The 22,505-nt window shown below is 45.4% G+C and overlaps 2 protein-coding genes across 2 annotated transcripts; both read right to left on the bottom strand.

Moving 5' to 3' along the window:
- Positions 1-1,024: 1,024 nt before the first annotated feature.
- scml4 (Scm polycomb group protein like 4) lies at positions 1,025-4,878 on the bottom strand. Its single transcript, XM_068754056.1, has 5 exons — positions 4,708-4,878; positions 4,160-4,289; positions 2,302-2,514; positions 1,828-1,973; positions 1,025-1,150 (listed from the first exon to the last, which is right to left on the bottom strand). The coding sequence occupies exons 1-5, from the start codon at positions 4,876-4,878 to the stop codon at positions 1,025-1,027; spliced, it is 786 nt and encodes a 261-aa protein (XP_068610157.1).
- An 8,900-nt stretch (positions 4,879-13,778) lies between these two features.
- Positions 13,779-22,249, bottom strand: sec63 (SEC63 homolog, protein translocation regulator). The gene is made up of 20 exons (XM_068753603.1): positions 22,126-22,249; positions 21,417-21,516; positions 20,482-20,596; positions 20,303-20,415; positions 20,098-20,159; positions 19,721-19,779; positions 19,309-19,359; positions 19,100-19,208; positions 18,447-18,541; positions 18,226-18,358; positions 17,724-17,816; positions 17,416-17,561; positions 17,180-17,327; positions 16,804-16,886; positions 16,565-16,633; positions 16,280-16,432; positions 16,023-16,196; positions 15,731-15,931; positions 14,960-15,064; positions 13,779-14,422 (listed from the first exon to the last, which is right to left on the bottom strand). The coding sequence occupies exons 1-20, from the start codon at positions 22,247-22,249 to the stop codon at positions 14,288-14,290; spliced, it is 2,268 nt and encodes a 755-aa protein (XP_068609704.1). The 3' UTR covers positions 13,779-14,287.
- Positions 22,250-22,505: the final 256 nt, after the last annotated feature.

Below are 22,505 nucleotides of genomic sequence, written 5' to 3'. Positions count from 1 at the left end.
AAACATCGGTCAATAATCAACCGAGATATTGAGGAACAAATTTTGAAACTCCATTGACTGCATTGTTAACAAATATTTCAACGTGATCCAGAATCCAGGATCTCTTCTAGATCATCACCAAAATGCAATCAACTGTTTATGGCAAGATTCCCAACATTTCCTGAAAATGTCATCATAATCCATCCAAAACCTTTTGAGCTATCTTGCTCAAAGACGGACGGATGGAGAGACAAACAAACGTCTGCGGTTACGTAACGATTCAAGAGAACACGGTGGCGAGCCCCAGCATCTGCTTTCGTTTCCTTTCGGTCCCGTCATTAAGAGCAGCAGTAACTGGTGTCACAACTTGTCCTTTCACTGCTGTGCTGTGGTTTGTGGTTGAGAAATGCTCACATTAGCAAATAGCTTTACTTCATAGCAACGATGAAATGTTTCACCGTTTAAGGTTCAAATATCGATATCAACAGAAGCGGATATGAATTAGTTTCTGCGAGCATTTGCGAGAGCGCTTATTACAGTAACCACAGTCTGCGTCTGTGATCGATTGATACCTGGGTCAACAATGTCATTAAAAAAACAAAACTACACACAAAAAAACAAAAAGGCAGACATGGCAGCATGGCGTCTAAACCCAAGGACAAAATGTCAACATAATAAAGAGGTAAAGCACCACACAGGTTGACTAAGCTCCCTGTCTCTGTGGGTCTTCAGAGGTGTTGACACGGAAATCAGGATTAAGATCTGCACAGACTGAACATCAATACAGGTCATGTGTCGATAGATAGTAGCTGCCATTCGGAGCCGAGCTATTTACGAACTAAAGCCATTCAGATACGCAATGAAGAGTCATGGAAACGAGATCATTGCCTCAGCTGTAAAGAGTCTCACCGCGTCCGGTGAAACGCTGGTGCACGTTCTGGATCCAGAGGCGCTCGCGATGTAACGCTGATGGCTGAGAACATGTGAGCAAATCCGCAGAAGAACAGTCTCTGGTGAAAGGCAAGGTTCACTGCTCTGCGGCGCATCACAACCGATTCTGTTTAAGCCTGTCGATGTGGTAGCACAGTTTAAGAGCCGGTCCCAGCTTCAGCCCCAGATACTTCATCATCATCTCACTCTTCAGCAAGAGCAGGGCGTCTCCGTCTATCTCCTGAAACAGAGTCACGGATTTGTGTGAATATACAGAATTACACATTTGACACCTGTTTGCAGAGTTAACTTTAGACATAGAATACAGCAGTAAAATGTTGCTCTAAATTCTACATTCTACATCATTATAATCAATATAATATAAAACAGAAGAGCAAGCAACATGTGAGAATAAAGAGAACAGAGCACATGGAGATATAAAGGTAACAACTTTTTAACTTTTAAAGATACCTTTATTATTTAATGACTCTTGCATTTATTCATAGACGAAGATGAATAAACTAGAAAAGCACTCAGAGAGTGCAGAGTTCTGCCGAGAAGCTCATTCCCCTCATGGTTGGATTTACACCATCCACATAGTGATCTGGATCATCACCGAAAGGTTCTAAATTGTTCTTGGTATCTTTATACACCAACCATGAAAAGTAAAAGTGAGTCGATGTGTGTTTGTAACCAATTTTTAAATCCGAAAAAGGGGTTTTCAATGCTAAAATGAATATTTATTTCTGACCTCGAAAACATCACCTCCTCAGTGGAGGAGTCCACTCACTGTAAATAGCTACAGACACTGGAGCATCAGAGGCAACACTGTGGTTAATGGGGAGGCTTCCAATGTAGCAATTACAGTGGCTGATATCTGACTGCAATTCCGCTGTAATGAAAGCAGCCTGGACTCACATGCTTTCTGAATGTATCAGCATGGGGCCCCAGGGCCTGGGGGTCAGCATCTTTAATGAACCAAACAACCTCCTCGACACCCCAGCGGGACGGGTCCTTTCCAGCAGGATGCGTAAGCTCTCCGTTGACTGAAGCGGGACTGTAAGCTGGGTGACGCAGTAGAACAGAGTGAAGATACACAAATATTCAACATAGTACACAGGCATTTAAGCAAAACACTCGCAGCCTTGTTACGCCGCTAAAAACAACACAGCAGAAATACACACACGCATTCATATATATATATATGAATGCAAAACAGTACAAAACATACTATTACACTTTATTTTCTGTATCTTTTTGTGTATATTTTGCTTTCATATATATATACACATGTGAAAGCAAAATATACACAAAAAGATACAGAAAATAAAGTGTAATAGTATGTTTTGTACTGTTTTGCCTAGTTGTGGTGAACATAAAATACAGCCTAACCTTTCCGGTTTCCTTCCTGGAAGTTTCCCGGGCTTGATGCTTGTCTACGCAAGCCCATTGGCGTAGAGCAACTGCTGCCACGGTAACCGTAGGAGTGCTTGGATGGGTACTGGGATGTCATGACATTGAAGGCAGAGTCACTGGGATCCACAGCGTAGCGCTTTGGGTCCACTGGTGGATCACATAAGAAGTCATCAGGCATTGGCGTCTCTGCTGGGGGAGGAAGTATCCTCGTGAGAGCTGAACGCTTCTGTAAATGTTGTCTTTTTGATGTGGAAACTCTGCTTTGTAACCATGGCAATTTGGCAGAGGAAGCATAATAGTAACTTTGGCAATTCCCTGACTTTTATTTTGACATCATGAAGTCAACGTTTTGTCCAATAGTTTAGGTTCTGAACAAAAACCCTACAAAATTAACAAAAATCAGACTCACTTTGTATTTAGAGATAAATAGCAAATATGCTGACACTTTAACCAAAGCTGATGAACAGGGTAAACATTGTTCTGCAAGCGTATGTAATTATGCTAGTGTTTAGCTCAATGCATCCAAAATGGATGAAAGCACCACAAATTACCAAACATTTACAAGAAGCCTACTGTCTGTTTCAATATCAATATTTCATTTTAATATAACATTTGTAGAATTTAGTCGACTATATGTGACAGAGAGTGTTTTTAGGTCAATGAGTGGGGAATCAAATAAAACTACATGCGAGGTCCTTTAGCCGTAACGGTTGGGAGGAGAAACAGACAACAGGTAGTAATTCTTCCGGATCCATTCCTCGACGACGACCGTTTTTCCACCCTGTCAATAATGTAGATGCCTGCTGGTTATAACAGAGCTGGACAGTTATGGATTCACCCGACGACAGAGTGATGAGACTCCACAGAGACGTTTCTGAATGATCCGTGCTCGGTTCTCCCAGAGAGGTCAAATGGATTTAGCTAATTACTGTAATTTTATGAGTCTATGAGAATGAGAATATAATCCTTATTTAATAAGCAAATGTAAAAATTAATAAATAATGTAATGTGATATATTTGTCAGTACTTGAAAAGGGATGCACAGAATCCCTACAATGAAGAGACTGTTTTTGCTCTTCTGCATCAGAGAAATAATTTACATATGCGTTTTTGTGGCACCACAGGGAGCAGTGTCATGTGTGTGTGTGCATGTGTGTGTGTGCGTGCACTTCTTTTCTGTATATGTTGACAGTCTGACATCAAACACTTTTCATCGTCTGTGAGAACAAAGAGGAAAGCTCTGGTCCTTGACACATGAGATTCCCATTACCACCTCCAAATACACTCGAGCCATCCTTTAAATATTTGCTCATTCAGAGCAGGACAGGATGCAAAACATAAAAGTGAGAAATGAGGGTGGCAGTTTCAAGATGTATTTTCTTTTGTGGTAGAATTGAACATTTTCTCCAGAACCTCAACAGGAAGGCAAAACCCAGTGAGAAAAAAAAAAGATGTGAGATTAAAATATGTAATCGTACAGCAAAAACCCAGAGAAACTAGTGTGGCTTTTGTTTTTATCTGCCAGACATGTACTTGAGCGGTACAACAGAGCGGGTATTTTTGTAATAGATTGAAGTGAAAGTCGGAGCGATGAAGAAGAATCCAAAAGGTAAAAGAGAGAAAGGCACCGCACCAATCCTACCACAAACGCACCCAGCACCGACTCAAACTGTGGGCGTTTAATAACCGTCTGCTGAAAAATATCACTAGACGACATGACTTTGCAGCGCCGACTTCGTGCCTCTCCTGTCAGGATGGAGATTACTGCCTTCACAGACCTGTTAGAAAAGCTTATAAAGGGTACTGTGTGTGTGTGTGGGGGGGGGGGGGTTACCTGTTAGGGCTTGTGGGGTGGAAGAGTGGGGGACAATAGCAGCATCCTGTGGGACGGAGCCCATCTCAGGCTCTGGCGTGCTGCTGGGAGGAGAATTAGCTAGCGGGGACATCACCATCCTGGGCTTCAGCTACACACACACAAACACACACACACACACACACACAATTATGCATGCATATGCAAACATATTAATATTGTTTGATTCACTTTGTTTGGTGGGGCTGTTTTGGCATGAAAAACCGAACATATCAAAAGTTTAAAAGGATGGAAAGTTTGACCTGTTGGCGGCACCAGATACAAAAAATAGCACACCGTTGGACTGGAGGCAACGCTGTGCCAAAAACGTACTGGCAAAAGGCAGAGAGGAAAGCTGCTGGCTTCGTGACCGTAATGTGAAAGAGTGCAGGCTTGAATCTAATATTTAAATACAATTCACTGTTTTTTCTCAGATGAAATTAAAACCAGATTATATTTGAATGAAAAGCATGGACGTGTGCCGGCTCTGTCTCACAGTGCAGCAAACTACTGAACCAAAATCAACTGACCTTGAAGCCAGGCTTCCTGCCTCTCTTCTTCGGGACCTTGAGCGGAAACATGGGCTCAACGTAGTGACCCTGGAACTCCAGCTTGCGGATTGGGGGCCGCCCTCTCTTCCTGCCAGGCACCTTACCCCGGGGCCCCGCAGTGAACTGGGGGTCGAGAGTGGGAGTCTGCATCTCTGAGCTGGCAGACAAGGTACTCATCAGACCTGAGGGTGATGGAGAGATCCTTAAATATAATCTCGATGAAACAGGAAGTAGCAGCTTTAAACTACGCACACCACTGAGTCCAAACTGGAACGGAAACTTAGACACTGCCACCACAGACACACACACACACACACAAACACATACAAACCATAGACATAGTGGAAACTATACACATAAAGCTGTGTACTCCAACACACCCCTCCCCTCTTCAACTGCAAAGAATGCAATAAATATCATTACTGCACAGAACGACAAAGCCTCTCTCGCTCTCTCTCTCTCTCTCTCTCAACCCAAGCCTGCCGCCTGCGCATCATGGAGCCACACACAGACAGACAACCACTTACACTCACACTCATGGACAATTTGGTGATCATTTTTTCACCTAAATTGCATGTTTTTGTAGGAAGCCGGAGATCCTGGAGAGAACCCTCGAGATGGTCTGGCAGAGCTCCTCTGTGAATATCAGACTTATACACGACTGTAGAAGGTTGACTCATGTCCCCTATACAGCAGGGGTTGGCAAGCTTTTTCATGACGAGTGCCACTTTACAATATACTCAATATAATATCAATTCCCCTCATAATTAGATGTACACATCCACATGGTGATCTGGATCATATATATTATAAAGTGTTCTATGTATCTTTATACACCAACCGTGAAACGTAAAAGTGAATCGGAGTTTATGTGTATTTTTAACAGATTTTTTAATCAAATGTGGTCAATGTAATTTTTTCCTAACGTCATATGTGTCAACCAGACACGATGTGTAGCGTCACGATTGGTCGATTGCCATGTGGGCGTGTTTTACAAAAAAGGTAAATTGACATTGTCTTTGATGTGATAGGGCCGGGGCCATGTGACCATGTCTTTGATGTAATAGGGTCATGTGACATGTCTTTGATGTAATATCAAGGATATTGTTCGTCCTTTGATCTATTGAGTTCTTAAGTGTTTTTCAAAGCGAGTCCAGACTATATATTAAAAGTGAAACGAGAAAAAAAGTCACAGTTGGACCAGATCCTGTTACAACCAACACGAACAGTGTATTCTGTGAAAGCCATGACAAGACAAGAAGACAAGGACCAAACGCTGGAGTCATTTCAAACACCTGTGACTCTATTTGAAACAGAAACTGGAAATGTTTCTCCTCTGAGCATCACCTCCTCTGAAACCATCATGTCTGTCAAAAACATTCTGGACAAAATATCAAAGGACATCTGTGAGGCCAGTAAGATGGAAATTCCAGCAGAGGAGTTGCGTTTCATTGAGTGTCGGCTCCCCTCCCTGAACACAGAGATGGTAGCGACAGACATAATCGCTATCATAGAGCTGGGGCAGTACCAGAAAAGACAAGCCACATCAGGCAACAAACAAGAACATCTGGGTGAAAACCACGTTTGGGAGAAGGTGGCAGCCGAACTTAAAGCCTTTTTTGTCCACATATTTGTGAAGGAGTCAATCCTTCAAATTGTGGAGAAAGTGAAGGACGAGTTTGGCCTCACTTTATCGCCTTACATCCAGAAACCACTGTATTCCTTAGTTGAAGCAGTGGAATATGTGGTTGAGGGCATGATCGCGAAAGTGAAAAAGGAGACTGGGGACACTGAAGACATCTGCTTTTATAGCAAACTAGCAGAGGACATCTGCAGTCCTCACTCAGATATCGTCACAAAGCTCATGGGTACGGTGTACCACCATCTGTCACGCAACGAAACTGGGATGGACATCAGGCAGGTTATTACCGGTGAAAAGGCCAAGTTCACCAAGAAGATGAAGGACTGGCTGGACGTGCAGGTTCAACGAGGGCAGAAGAAAAAGGACCTTGTGAACCGTGCAACAAGGAGGATTAAGCGAGTAGCGGTTGCTCTTTCAACTCAATCGGCGCCCTCCCCCTTTGTGGAAGGACAGCCTTTGCCACAGGTGGAAGTAAAATCACCTTTCACCCATAATGAGTTCTCCAGTGAAGACAATGGCACCACCAGTGATTCACTAAAACCTGCAACAGCATCTGACTTAGAAAAGCAGTGTCAGTGGATAGTGATAAAGGTTCTTCAACAGATCTTCAAGGGCACAGTTGATTACTTCGAAATCTTGTTCATCCTCGACTTATTAACAAGTAAGCTTGTCATCAAAATCCAAGATGGTGGGAACAACACCCTGAAGATGGATCAGCGCCTGGTCAAAAAGATCGCCAAATATGTCCGCAAGAAGTTGCTGAAAAAGATTGGCAACGAAAATACAATACGGACACATCTGCTAAGAAGTAGCCCATCCGTTTCTGACATGATCATTGAGGCGGTGATGAGATGTCTGGAGCTGAAGCCCACCATGTTTAATTGGTTCGCCAGATGCCTTTGCCGTGCCTTTTGCATGTCACTCGGTCAGCCAGATTGACCACTGAATGGTGTCCCTCGGCACGGTCCTTGAGGGTGCATGGGAGTTTGCCCAACCGGTCTACATGTGTTTTGTGGATTTGGAGAAGGCATTCGACCGTGTCCCTCTGGGAGTCCTGTCGGGGGTGCTCCGGGAGTATGGGGTGTGGGACCCCCTGATACGGGGTGTCCGCTCCTTATATGACCGGTCCCAGAGCTTGGGGACGGGAGGAGGGGAGGAGATCCTGCCCCAAGTGGAGGAGTTCAAGTACCTCGGGGTCTTGTTCACGAGTGAGGGAAGGATGGAGCGAGAGATCGACAGACGGATCTGTGCAGCGTCTGCAGTGATGCGGACTCTGCACAGATCCGTCATGGTGAAGAGAGAGCTGAGCCGAAAGGTAAAGCTCTCGAGTTTACCGGTCGATCTTCGTTCTCCTACCCTCACCTATGGTCACGAGCTTTGAGTAGTGACCGAAAGAACAAGATCCCGGGTACAAGCGGCTGAAATGAGCTTCCTCCGTAGGGTGGCTGGGCTCTCCCTTAGAGATAAGGTTGAGAAGCTCAGTCATCCGGGAGGAGCTCGGAGTAGAGCCGCTGCTCCTCCGCGTTGAGCTCGGGCATCTATTCAGGATGCCTCCTGAACGCCTCCCTGGTGAGGTGTTCAGGGCACGTCCCACCGGGAGGAGACCTCTATTTCCCAACACAAGTTCCAACCCAGCCTGTTCTTATTGATGATTTTCTCTGTTAATGGCGAGTTTCCATACAATCAACATATACCCAAAAAAATATTAAAAAAAAGGTTGTTCAAAATATGAAGCATTGTTTGTTTTGTTTTTGTAACAGTACACTGTTACATCTCTCTGTATCTCTCTCGCGCTCTCACACACACACAGGAAGTGAAAGTAAAGCACACAAACCCACCATAACAATGAATCAAGCACTCATTCACACACACAGACATCCTTCTCTCATCGTTTCATTCAAGCTTTCATCCCATCGCCAGTTCATGGCCTTTGAGACCGAGGCAAGTGCTCTCTGTGCCGACTGGATCTAAACACAACCTCATGTTCTGCAGAAGCTGCCTGACATTAGTGCAATGAGTTTACTGTATAACACATTGTGATGACAGCATGTCGCGAGAGGAAAATCAAGAGCCGAGACAGACAGGATCATGTGAATATGAATGATGCCTTCCATCCTCATCCTCTCAGAGCAAATCACACACAAAAAAAGATTTACAATTCTGGCAAAATTATCATTCTGAGCACTTCCTACCACGCAGCCAGTCGTCTGGCGGGCGCTGTCTGCACGATGCTTCACGGCAGCCGCAGCTTTCTGAATGAATCCCCCTGATGGATTTGCCTCTACTGTTCTCTGCTGCTACACTGTCAAGACGCCGGCTACGCTGCGGCGTGCGTCTCTCACTCGCTCTCTCCCTCAATCTCCAACCACCTCTGAAACAACCCCCTCCTCCCTTTACCTTCCACCCTAACCCTCTTCCTCTCTGTCCCCTTTCAGTCGTCATAGCAACACGCCTCTAACATCCAGCGGCAGCCAGAGGAGACCTGCTGAGCCCAAAATGCTGTCTGTGTGTGTGTGTGTGTGTGTAATGTAATTACAGTTGCCACAGCTCATGGCTTTTCTTTTCTGTCATCTAAAAAGGCTTAGAGCAGCCGACAAGGGATTCAAGCTGTGCAAGTGTTTTGTGCTACAAGCGCTCGGTTACAAAAAGTAATCTGTCCTCAAATGATTTCTGAGGAAATTCAAATTCAAATTTGGGAAGGAATAGCCCAGTCTAGAAATCACGGCAAAATTCTAAATCTTTTAATCACTCGAAAAATGTTTGAACTATCTTTACTGACTGTTTTTTTTTCTTTACGGACAGAGACTCCTATTTCAGGATTAAGTCTGCTGCTTTTTTTGTGATTATGAGATCATATTGCAGAAGCTCCTGCTGAGGTTTTATTCTCTAGACTCTCATGTATGTGTTTTTTGTTTTATCTAAAATGAAATAAAAAGAAAAAAGGTGCTCATAAGGAGTAAAAAAAAGACCCGCCAAAGGCAAGGCTGCACACGCTTTAGCCGCCAAGATGAAGGTATGAACAGAAAAAACAGGCTTAAGTGCATGTGCTTTTTTATTTTGCTCGCGGGCTATAAGTGTAGAGTAAAACTCTCTTTTTTCCCTTCCACCGTGCGTGTATCGATTCGTTACACTCAGGTTGTTTCCAGTTAATTCTGTTTTGCGGTCAAGGAAGTCACACCGGTGAGTATTAACACTCAATCAAAGTCAGGTTAACCTTTCAGAAGAAGGATCAAACGGTGTGCCCTCGCGTCCACGCACAGCTGCTGCCGGCGTGTAAAAAAGATTTTGTTGGCTTGCAAGGCGGTCGCAGAGGAGCGGCGTTAACGGCGAATGTAGCAAGCCAGACTAAAATGCAGTGTTTTATTATTTAAAGCCTATACATAATAATAAACGCTGAGGTCAGGACACCAAGATGTTGAATGCTGGCAACGTGTTTCCCTGGCATAATCTACCGAGCTTGTAGTGTGGGTTTGTGTGTAAAGGATCCATAAATCATAAAAGTAATTACACAGCGAGATTAGTCCTGATGTCCCTCCTCAATCAGTCCAGTCCCATTTCAGCTCATCTCATTAGAGACAGAGACTGACTGGAAGAGAAGGAGATAATCATCTTTTACTTAAAAAGAATTGGATGTGGGTGGGGGGGGGGTAGTAGGTGGGAGGGGGGGTAGTAGGTGGGAGGGGGGGGGGGCATTACAACTGGTTGATAATAGGAAACAACATCTTTTTTGGCAGACAAGGGGAACGATTTGCACGACTGCACCACACCCTAACACGGCACATTCAGGGCTGCAGCCTAATTTGTTTATGGCTAATTAAGTGATGAAATGGCCGTGAACCCCCCCCCCCACACACACACACTTTGAATTCCATTTTCTGACATGGGGATATCGTTCCCTTTCGGAGGTTGAACCTGCTGTTATGGCCAAATGAATGCAGCAATGATCAGCCACGATTAGCATAAGTTAATCACGAGCTTCAGGGGATTTGGATTTGTTTTCACTGGTGCAGAGGGGGAACTGAAGTGCTGCACCACTAAAGCACGCAGTTAGAACGCCATCGCACTAAAGCGCACACAAGCACACTAAGCTGCATGCATAAAATAATCGAACCAACTAAAAACAACATATATTTCCTTAGATGTGTGTGTGTGTGTGTGTGTGTGTGTGTGTGTGTAGTGTGTATTGGGGGGTGGGGGATAATAAATTTAACAAAGCTCTTGAATTTATTTACAGTTCAGCCACGTTGTCACCATGGTAACAGACAGTGAAATTGGATCGTGCACCAGAGTCATGTGATAAGGTGGGAATAAATAAACACATAAACAACAATGAGTGTATTTAATAAGCCACACTCACACACCCCTCCTTATCTCACTCCAGCCTCTTCATAACACGACACACTGCAGACGACAGAGAAGCCTCTTTCCATCAGCGATGGGCCACACACACACACACACACACACACACACACCTGAGGCTGAAAGTAGCATGTAATATAATATTTTCAATACATTTCCCTTCAGATCTATTGGATTTGTATTACGACACTTTATTTTCTAATGTGCATGCACATCATGTGCACGTTCACCCTCTGTGACATCACAGGGAGTGAGATTTCTGCCAGACGTGTTTCGGGTGATTACGATGCAAACTATGCAGAATTCACTTGATGGTTTATTTTGCTGTTTTTGCGTTGGTAGTGACTCAAAACCACCAAACCACCAAATTATTGCATTTTGGTGATGATCCAGAATAGATCCAGGATTCTGGATCAGGTTGAAATCTTTGGTAACATTGCAGTCAATGGAGCTTCAAAATTTGTTAATGAAATTGTACATTTATTTTGAAATCTCATAGATTCATTAAAAAAACTTTTAATAGTGTTATATATTGTTGTGTCTTCTGGATATGACCGTGATAAACAAATATAGGTTTAAAAAAATGAAGGTGTTCAAAAATCAAACGATGTTGACTCTTCTAAGATGAGTTTTGTCCCTGGCATCGTGAGATCTTCTTTTCCAGGACTAGAAGCACGTATCAAAGAAAGCGCGCGAACGCCATCCAGGAGGTGAAGGAGTGTGTCAGCAAGGAGAGCTGTTCCCAGATCAGCCAGGAGCTCAGCAGCGTTAGCCCAGCACAGCACAACAGCACTAGCTGCAGTCTGAAAACAATGGTTGCAGCACTCACTGGTTTTCAGCGTGTCTGCTTGCAGGAGCAGCCAGAAAAAATGAGGCCTACACTATTCTGATCGATAGATAGCGATGACGTGCTTGGCGTGTTTGTAGACTTCATGTCTTTAGCATCATATAAACAGCATAGTATTCTTAGGGAGTCACCAGATTTCAGAGTTTTTGAACAGCACTGCATGTTAATATCAGGAAGTATTGGAATGCAATTTAATTAATCTGGCGTGCCTGACTCTGGCGCCACCCAGTGGAGATTTTAATACGCACCCTTCTTCAGACAAAAAACTTTACCATTATCAAGTTTAAAATATGCTAATCGTGTCGAAGTTCACCACACAGAAGTTTTAATAGTGATTTCACTACATAAAACGTGTCCCTTCAACTCTCCATCATCTGCCGAGTCGGTCCCCGGTGCAGTGTTGTTTCCATCTGTCGGTCCAAACTCCATCGACCCAACGAGACAGTTCCATCAGTCTGCTTGACCAAAGCTAGCTTCCTGCTGCCTGCCATTCATCTGCTGACTGGGAACCGGCACCTTCCGATACCTTCAGGTTTTTATTTGACGAGGAGTGTGAAACGCTTTTACATTTATATCAGACAGCATCAGACAGCAGGCGGTGTTTGCTCCCCATCTGGCTTGGGACGGGCGTGACGCCACCGTCTGGAGGGAGGGGGTCCGAGGAGTGAGACTCGGGGGCGTAAACTATATGCAAGCACGCCCATAAATATATATACATGTATATATTTATACACACGTACGTAATAGACCGTGTTGGAACTGAAACAGGTAAAAGTGTGCAGACTCAAGTCTTCATGTTTAATAAATTAATTAATCAAAAACTAGACTATAAAATGCCCCCTCAGAGCTTCCTCCAAACTTCACTTGGTGAAGAAGGCGGCTCAACTTCAGCAGCTCCCAACGCTTCAAGATTGAGTCACGGCTCCGATTTAAAGGCCTCCTTAAATAATCGTGGCTTTTGCCGCCAGGCGTCTGCAGGCTCCAGCAACAGCCAAAGTTGCTAAAGCGAGAAGCTCATCACGAAGCTCAGATGCCTTCATGAATCATTGTGTGTATGTCATGTATCCCTGACCTCTGACCTTGTATGTAGCGTCACATCAGGGACACACGCCTCTCATTTAAAAGTTTTTATTTTAAATGATTTTAAATACAAATAATATAATTTTGTTTTCCATTTACAATGACAGTTCCTTTGTAAACAAAAGTGGCAGATAGTCGTCGGGTAGTTTGTCCAAACTGAGGCGGCCAGCCAGGCAGACTGGCTCCGTCACAGGAGAGATGGCTCACCCCCCCCCCCCCCCTCCCCCCAGAAATCACTCTAAAAAAAACTACTGTTGAGTGGAAATATGGTTTAAGATTGGGGAATTCAATGTTTCTGACTTAAGTGAAGCCCAGAGCTATGGAAGGAACATTTTATTTGATTTTTTTTAATTCTCTGGAGCCCGATGGATGTAGAAATAACAGTTTGAAATAAAAAATAAAACAAGGCATGACATTTGCGAAACACAAACCAGATCTTCTGTTTGGTTGGGTTTTTTGTTTTGTTTTGTTTTTAAAGGGTTTTGCTGGTTCGCAAAAAAAAATAAAACAAAAAATAACTATCAAACATAATTATTCAATCTGATATAGGAGTCGTATTTAACAGACCTGTTCTGTTTTAATGACAGGAGAGCCGGTGCAGCACAAAAATGTGCTCCGTCTCACACTTCATCTCAACATCCTTTTGTTTGAGGCGCGTGTCTTTTTAATTAGAGGCTTCATCCTGGAAACATCGGCGATACGTCCTGGGAGAATTACTAAAGTGAAACTAAAGCAAAACACTGAAGGTTTTTACAAACGGAAGAAGCAAGGGCCCGAGTGTTGTCGTACGTCAGTCGTATTCGTAAGGCCTTTTGGATGATGAGTATGCGCTGGAATGTGCTACGACTGCAAAAACGAAGGATGCAGAGAAAAGAAGCCCCCCCCCCCCTCTGAAAAGCCACATGTATACGGTGTGACAAAGCGTCCCATTGGGTCGCTGCCTCGGACACGAGCGCTGCCAAACGGGGGCTAAAGGTCACACTTCTGCACATCTAAGTGTACAATAGAACGCATCATTCGTGTGGAAATCATCAGTCCAGGATGAGGAGTGACAGCGATGTGAAGGTTTCATTACAGGAGGTTGTGTGTTTTATATGGAATTAGCTGTAATACACGCCCCCCCCCCCCCCCCCCGAAGGACCGGAAGAAAAGAGCCCAGATTATAGGTCCTACAGTCCACAGTGTGTCAATCGTCCATTCCTGTACAAACACACACACACATTACAAACGCACACACGCTCTACTCACACGTATTGTGCCACACACACACACACACACACACACACTCTCACATGCACATACGCTTTCAAACAGACCTGGGTAAGTATTCACAGGATTCCGCCCCCCCCCACCCCAACCCCCCGGCAACAGAAGGTGAATGAAGGAGTCTCAGTAGAAAAGAGGAAAGGCCAGGATCACAGTCTATGTCACCGTAAAGATGAACTGGAGGACGAGGGCTGTGTGTGTGTACGGCCTGTCCCCGGTGTGTGTGTGTGTGGGGGGGGGGGGGCGCAGCTTTGCTGCTCCTCCTTTGCTGTTCGAGTGCTGCCGTGGGATCAGGCGTGGGAGGGTGGCTCTTCCATCGGGCGGGGAAGGGGGGGGGGGGGGGTCTCGGCACGCTGGACCTGCACTCAGTCGTCCTCATCGTCGACTTCGCTGTCCTCGATGCCGTCGCTGTCCTCCTGCTCCTCGTCCTCCTCCTCCGTGTCGGGGATGTCCCACTGTGGGTGGTTGTCCAGCATGGCTTTGGCCTCGTGGACCTCCAGCTGGGAAATTCAAAAAAGATTTAGACAAAGTTAGTAAGCTGACTTTCTGCAGGGGGTCATAAATCATTCTACGCAGCTCCCCCTAATTTACTGACGATTACAAAGCAGAATATAAATTCCGCTGCCTCTAATGCGTCTAGTTGATGATTTGCTGCCCTCTTGTGGCCACTGGAAATAACAGATGAGGATTATTTGTGGAGGCTGCAACACAACCTCAACTAACGAACAACAACTGAGTGTTTTATAATAATATCACGCAGCAAGATCATTAATATGTGATTGAATATTCAGTACAACATCCAGTACTGTGACAAAATACTGCAGATCGGTTTTGCTTGCATACAACAACAAAAAACTTCAGGAAAACGACTTAGAAATTCACCGTCAGGTGATTGTTTCATCTGAAAGCTTTATATCTAGATCACAGACATGGCAGACACCCACAGAGAACCCTGAGAGCAGACCAGAGACACTGACGTATGTGTGAGTGCGTGCGTGCGCATACACACACACACACACACAATATTCCCTTGTCACCTTGAGTGGTTTGATCTGGTCGAGTCCCAAGTAGGAATCGGAACGGAGGATGACAGAATATTGGTAGTTGCCTGTTTTGGAAGGGGCAGGAAACTTCAGCTCCACCTGGGATCAAACAAAACAGACAACAAAAACATCACATGAAGAACGGGTCCGACTGGAAGTAGCTGGCAACATTACTAAATGCTACGTAGTTGCACGCGGCAAACATCTAACTATAAGCGCAGCGAGGCTAATTATTATTCGCCGAATGAGCCAGCGACTTGCTGCCCCTGTCGTGTCGATGAAAGTCGCCGCTCCGTCCCCGACAGTCATCACACGCAGAGTGTGGGGGCAGTCACGCACACAAACAGAAGGACCCGTTGTCGTGACAGATTAGCCGATTACTCGAGGGGGATGCTTATCACGTGGGGTCGCCTCCTGCCATTGCATTCCCTCAGAGCGTGGACAGCAGGACCTGCAGGGTTACACGGGCCTTTCATTGGCCGCCAGCCCTTCTTGTTGCTGGAGAACACGGGGATCAGAGGTGCACACTGTGCAACATAAAGTCCTCTGAGGAAATAACACCAGCGCCAACAGGTTGCCTAGCAACAGGATGCAGGGTGGGCTGTGGCGTGCAGGAAATAAGACCACATTCACTCTTTTAAATTGTTTTTTTCTTCCAGACACAGTATTCCTCAAACGCAGATTACTTTCAAGTGCCGCATAGAGCACAACGCAAAAACGGAAACAGAGCTCTCATGAGCCCGAAACGATAGGCGCAAAACTCACCTCCTCTGTGTCTTTGAGCGTGCAGACGTGGTAGGGCATGGAGACGAGGGTTTGGTCCCGGCGGTCGGCTATGTAGAGCCACCACCACTCGTGCTTCTCCTCGGGGTAGTAGAGGCTGTAGACGGGATGCGTCACCTTCGACTTGGTCTCCAGCAGGGCCCGCTCTCGTCGCTGGATGCTCTGCTGCAATGCCTCCCACTCCTGAGGGTCGCGGGAGAAGAAGGTTTCAGGTTTCTCGCTCGACTCACCGTGAGAGGAATGTCCGTTACTGTTCCAGCCGAGCTTCTCTGACCTCTTCGTCGTCACCGGCCATCTCGTCCACCTCCGTGTCGCTTTGTTTGTCGCTGTCGTCGTCTCTCTCGCTGGGAGAGTCTTTGTTGGCGTCGCCCTCGTCCGACTCACTGCCCTTGTCTGAGGCATCGTCCTCGTCCTCCTTCACCGCTGGCACTGTTGGTGCTACGACCTCCTGTAACGTCAGCATGGACGATGAGAGATTGCCATGTTTTTTTTTGATCAGACACAAAGCTGTAGCTGTGATTGGACGCGTACATTCCCTGCCACATTGCCATTGGCCTGCTTGGCTTTGGCAGGTGCTGGCGCCGCTTTCTTTTTGGTTAGTTTTTTCTTCTTGGACTTGGCCGTCTTCTTTGCCGCTTTACTCTTGTTCTGCCACACTTTCGTCTTGGCTTTGCTCGTGTCCCCCTGGTGCAAACATAAAATGGCTTCCGGTGAGATCGGTCTCGAACCAGGTAACTTCTAATTGTGATTATATGCGACACAAATTCAGCGACTGTTGTCGGAATTGGATCACGTTCACGTGTGATTCATCCTCACCGCTTCTTCTGTAGCTGCCGCGTCGTCTGCGTGACACGGCGTGGATTCCTGCTCCTTTTCAAACACCTCCTGCACACAAAAGGTAAGAGTTGATGCAGACTAGCCAGCAATGCTTTGTGCTCGACGTCACTATCTAGTGGTACGTTATGGGAATAAATCTCACATAAATCCCTTTGAAATACCGGTAAGTGTATTCTGCCACCGTCTCAGTCTTTAAACCAAATGCATTGACTCCTTACCGCCATTCGTTTTCTGGTTAAGGTGGCTGTTACTGTCACAATAGAGCCTGCTGTGATGTTATTGCTGTCTTCATCATCAAGCACTGCAAAGACAGGGACACACGGAAAGGAACTTTCAATAGCCTAAAGTGGCACATGCTGCTGTTTGAATTAAACTGTGCATTTATAAAGAACGTTTATGCCGTAGAAAAATTCATTACATTAATCGGTTAACTTTTCTTTAAATGCCTTTTTGTATGTAGAAATGGAGTCGCATCTTAGTTTATATATACAATGATATATAAAGACGGTAACATTTTGATCGACGCATGGAGGCGTTCTAACACGTCGCCGGGGAAATGGCGCCCAAAGAAAGTGTGTGTACTTTAGGACCAACCCTGTAGCTTGGTATCCATGGTGATGTGAGGGAAGCTGCCCAGCACAGATATGACCTCGTCATACTTCTCCTCTCCCAAGAAACGCAGCATGCTGCGTCTGTCCGAGTCCTTGAGACTCACCAGGTCCTGCAGGCTTCGAACTTTATACTGGAGAGGAGATGAAAACGGACCCACTGCTGGATAAAACCTAATATATGTGTGTGTGAGTGTGTGTGTACATGCACGCTATTGTTACCTTCTTAGAGATACAGTAGCGGAGGTGCTCCTCCTCAAAGTGAGGCAGCTGCAGCAGGGGTGACTTTGACTCCTGCAGACCCTGCACTGTCATTTGGGTCAGCTTCATGCAGTTCTCTATGGTCACCAGTCGAGGTGCATGGAAACCTGGACTCAGGCCAGTCAGCACAAAACAACACACACACACACACACACACATTAGGACGCAGACAATTTACCAATGGGCAAAATGATCAAAGTCCTTACGTGGGTTGAAGCTTGTGAAAATGTATTCAAAAATATAAGTCCTTTTAATTTGAGTGCTTGTACCTCCTCGGCTGTTGGCCATCATGGTCAGCTGACAGCCCACGTTGATCATCTCCTGCAGGAGGGCTGGACTCTTCCTCACCACAAACCTCTGATCTGGAACGAAGCCACAAACAAATCATCTTCCTCACAGCTCCTCTGTGATATTATTTCAATGGGATGTATTTTTAAACCAGGTTTATTAGAACATTGGCTTATGATTGTTTAAACTGTCATTTTCTGAGCACAGATGAGGCAGGTAGAGCTCAAATAAATCCTAACGACTACAGCGGTGCTTTTAACATCAACGCCACAGTTTAGCACAAATATAGATTTTGCGTGTTCATTATGAATCATGTGACACAAGCAGCTGGTTTATTTCCTATTTTTGGAACTACAATCAAACGACGAGTCTTGCTTTGTGAAATAGAGCTTTATTCAAGATAATTGCGCTTAGAAATCAACTTCTAACATCTCAGATAGTAAAAGATTAGGTTTAAATTGTTACACATCTTTGGTAAATTACCTTCCTCCAGGTCCTCCGACACATCCATACGTGCCAGGTGAGCGAGCACCAAGACCCTGGCCTTCAAACTGTACGGATAGCAGAATGGAGCCTCCTTCTTCTTCACGTTAATGTTTCCCAACTCGCGAATCAGCTGCAAGACAAACAGGAGAAGTTGTGTCTGACAAGCATTCAGATTTGCTTCAACACATTAAGCGCGTTGCATCGATGCCTGACGTTACCTGCGGTACTTCGATGTTGTCCGTCGGTCGTATGGTGGCCTCTTTATTGCTGCGAGGGTCGAACTCAAACGCTGCCGTCAACACCATCCCTAAACCTGGAGGCCAGGATTCAGGAAGATTAGATTTAGTCGACAGGCAGGAAGGTGAGACTCCAAACCGGTTTGGTAAAAAAGGAAGTAAAGTTATTTTTTTGCTTCACCGGTGGAGTCCAACCGTAAACTCATATGCAAATCCCATTTGGATGCCAGAATCAGTAAATTTTAAATTAATTTGCATTTTTATTTATTCGTCTTTAAAAGCCAACCCACATGGATTATATTGTGTTACAGCTACTGTATTTTTAAAAACGTACCCGAACAATGCCGTCGATCAATTCATTTAAAACACAGTAACAAATTAATTGGGTACGAATTGATCAAGAAACAAACATGGACGGTCTCTAGAAGGGCTTTTTTTTTGGTACTAATTGGCGTAGAACACTTATTTCTATCTATTGAACAGTTTATAACTGCAATCAGGAGACCCATACTAAACGTTTACAGAGGGAACCGATTGATTGATCGTCAGAACTATTAACACAGCCTCTGCCGTCTACGGTTTACTGCACAGCTGGGATGCACATCACGATGCGACCGTGGCGTGGGGAAACTCACGCTTCATGTTCATGTTGGGCGTCTTGTACATGAAGTGCATGAAGAGCTGCGTGGTATTGATGAGGATCTGGTCGCCGCTGTATCGGATGGAGCGATACCACCACGTTCCCTGGGACCGAGAAGTAAATGCCCCAAAAAGGAACAAAATAAAAAAAGGTGAGAGAAGCGCGTTTCTGCAGAGCCCGGTTTCAGTCGGGACGAAGACTTACCACCACCACGGGAAGGATGACCATAAAGGCTAGGCCGTACACCAACAACACCTACAGGGGAAAAGCAGACGGGGTCGTCTTCAAAGGTATGCAAAGTCTAACAGACATTTAATGCGTTAGTTTGTGTTCTAGGATCATCTTAGCCCAAAACCCACCGACTCAATAAAGCAAACAGGGTGACTGCACCGCTAAACAGGCGTCTATCCTGCATCCATTACTGTGGGCATTCTTACTAGCGATTAAACATGCCACGCTATGTTTAATAGGTTTGTCAGCACAATATTCACATCCATCTTCTGACTACTTGATACTGACTTTTAAAAAAGGAAACATTTTCTGAATGCATTTCACACAGAAACAAAATCTAGATTTACCGATTCAAACTTCTATGACATAATGAATGAATGTGTACCAGCATCGAGTTCTTCTGGTCAACGATCCAAGCAGGCAGAGCGATGCCGAAGCTGGTTGCTGGATGGGAAGACAAAAGAGGAAATGGGCAAACATGGCAACATCCCTTCTTTGCCCGCCGAAGCGGCGTGTGGCTCCGTGGTAAATTCATTTCATCACACCTTTCTTTTAATTTCCTGCATTAAATTACGAAGCGCTATCAACGGCTTTGCACCCCGGGCCCTGGGTGCCAGCTCTCATTGAAACGAGTGAAAGCGATGGCTTTCATCTGCCACACATTCAGGTCATCGGCCCCGACTCACCGGGATGAGGTACAGCGAGTGTTGACGCATTAAAAATGCAAATGCGTGCTGTGGGATTTATGGGAGCTTCACTCACCTCCTGGACCGTCTGGGTTTCCGTACGTTTCCCAGTTTTGTCTTGATTGTTCATTCGTCAGGCTGCGGAAAAATACACACACACACACACACACACACACACACAAAAAGTAGATGAAACAATCGACTCGGATTGATTCCTCCGTTTACCGATTATGCAAATGCAGACTTGCTGCCTGGCTTACAAAGGCCTGACGGAAACTTACGCAGCATAGGCTTTGGCAATTCTCATGAACATGGCCTCGTCACCACCTTTGTCAGGGTGGTACTTGAGAGATAGCACGCGGTACTGCTTCTTGATTTCTGGCAATGACGCACCCTGGAGAGAGACAAACCCTCAGGACACGGCATACAGAAGATCATTACGATTTGTGTGCGTCTTTACCGGGTCCAAGCTGAGGACTTCATATGGGTTATACTCCTGGTACTCTCGGTCCAGTTTGGACACCTTGTACGCCAGCAGCAGGAACACAGCCCAGCCAAATAACAAGGCTGCTTTCCTGAAAATACCAAGGCAAATATAAGGGCAAAATGTCTCGCACAAACATCTGGGTTGTAGAAGCAGCATCAGGCACGTTCACACTGTGGCTCCTAATTGCTAAAATTGTTGTTATTCTGCAGCCTATAATGAAAACTCGCTTCCAGCATTTTAATGCATTCAAAGTTGCAAACACTCATTCATAACTTTACAAGCTGCAGAAAGCTTCATCTCAAATGGCTGCGTACGCGCCGACAGGCGGGACAGGATCCGATAGTGTTGTTCTTTGGTTCTTACGTATGGAAGTTAAACCGGTTTCCATGGCAATCACAAAACCCCGTGTCCGACGCTGCACCAACTGTTGCCCTGACAACACATCACTCATCCAAGTTGGCTGAACCAGATCAATTCCTCTAACAAGCTATCGTTGCTAACAAATACTGATGTGTTCATACATGGGCTGACATCATTCATTAGGCTTAAGACAAACGCTCCGATTCACGCACAAATGATCAAGCAGATGAAGAGACGCACCACAGAGACGAGCTTGAGTCTGTCTTCTCTACTGAAAGCAACATCCTTACGCAACATCTGACGACAACATCTCTGTCTAGCTGCAAATACGCACTTGAAGAGGTTGGCTGTTCGCGAGAGGACAGAAGAAGCTTCTCAACCCAAAATGTGGACAACAAAAGAAAGAAAGGCTGTGGAATTAATTACATGCTAAGCAATACCAGCGATCCACCTGAAGCTTTGCGTGTATGTTTTCATATGAACCGAAGAGTGGAAGTGCCAGAAGTACACAGGGCGTATTTCTAACAAACCCAAAGCACGCGACTCACTTCAGAGTCGGGACGATGCTCTGCTGCGACTTCGTCAGCCTGAGCCGGTACCACAGACAGCGGCCATGTTCCCTCCGCAAGCTCTTCAGGCGCAGTTGTTCTGGGAAGAGGATGAACAAAATCAGGATTTATATTGAATTACTCCACTTTGAGGTTAATCTAAAGAGTATCATTTAAAACAAGCTAAAAGTTATTCTTGTTTATTTCATCTTACTGCACACAGTGTCACCAAGAAAAGATTTGAGTAAAGTAATAATGTTCACTTTGATAAACTAACTTTTATCCAAGCTATAAAATCAACATATTTGTGACACGTTGACTGACCTTTTCCCAGTAATACCAGCTGAGTAAAGTTGGCTATTTTACTACACAACTGTAGCAGACACGGTTTGTTGCTGACAAAGATAGCGGTTCGAACATCTGAGCATATTTAAGATGAAAGTTGAGCCTTAAAGGGTTGACGCTAGCTGGTAATGCTTGTCTGAAATTCACTTAGCGACCAAACGTAAACAACAAATCTCTACCTTTACGATGGCTAAATGAGGACGTGACGCTTGGCCAGGCTGCGCAGCCCTTGAATGCGACGCTATTCGCAAAATATGCATAAGCAGGTAGCAAACACTGGCAAGTGCCGGCCGAACTCTTCACCGTGCACTTAGCTGTGGTGAGAGTTAGCCGAGTTAGCAATGAACTAGACATTGGGCCTTACCAGCGTTCTGATCCCGTGGCCAGAGGTAATATGTGGCCGGGATCACAATAAGTCCGACGAAGGACGTTAGGAAGTAGAAGAAGGTGTTGCCGCTGTCGTCGTACTGGAACTGTTGCCCGGCCATTTCGTAGCGGCTCTTGGGTCGCCCTTCTTCTCCGCCGCTGCGCTTCCCTCCGCGAGCCCAGTGCGTGCCGCTTGACAGACAGTTAGCGGAGTCAGCTAGCACTAGCAGTCGGCCAAGAGACAGCTCTGACCCGTCGGTGTACGTGGTGTACGCATGCGCAATGCTGTCTGTCTTCTTTTTCTTCGGATGATTCAGCGCCGTTTTGAGCACGCGACTGCCCCCTAGAGGTGGCCGTGAAGCACGCAGGAGCAGAGCG

Source organism: Brachionichthys hirsutus, chromosome 20 (genome assembly GCF_040956055.1).
Source record: "Brachionichthys hirsutus isolate HB-005 chromosome 20, CSIRO-AGI_Bhir_v1, whole genome shotgun sequence".
Lineage (NCBI taxonomy): Eukaryota > Metazoa > Chordata > Actinopteri > Lophiiformes > Brachionichthyidae > Brachionichthys > Brachionichthys hirsutus.
Note: the sequence above shows the minus strand (reverse complement) of the source record. Positions and strands in the feature narration are given on the sequence as shown.

What these genes read in the sequence shown, in the direction of transcription:
- scml4 (XM_068754056.1), bottom strand. Translation starts at nt 4,878, where the DNA reads ATGCAGACTCCCACTCTCGACCCCCAGTTCACTGCGGGGCCCCGGGGT. An exon ending in GCAGGAAGCCTGGCTTCAAG is followed by an intron (nt 4,290 to 4,707) that starts GTCAGTTGATTT and finishes GTGTGTGTGTAG; the next exon opens with CTGAAGCCCAGGATGGTGAT. An exon ending in CACCCCACAAGCCCTAACAG is followed by an intron (nt 2,515 to 4,159) that starts GTAACCCCCCCC and finishes TTCCTCCCCCAG; the next exon opens with CAGAGACGCCAATGCCTGAT.
- sec63 (XM_068753603.1), bottom strand. Translation starts at nt 22,249, where the DNA reads ATGGCCGGGCAACAGTTCCAGTACGACGACAGCGGCAACACCTTCTTC. An exon ending in AAGTCCTCAGCTTGGACCCG is followed by an intron (nt 20,416 to 20,481) that starts GTAAAGACGCAC and finishes GTCTCTCTCCAG; the next exon opens with GGTGCGTCATTGCCAGAAAT. An exon ending in TGGCCGGTGACGACGAAGAG is followed by an intron (nt 15,932 to 16,022) that starts GTCAGAGAAGCT and finishes CGCGACCCTCAG; the next exon opens with GAGTGGGAGGCATTGCAGCA.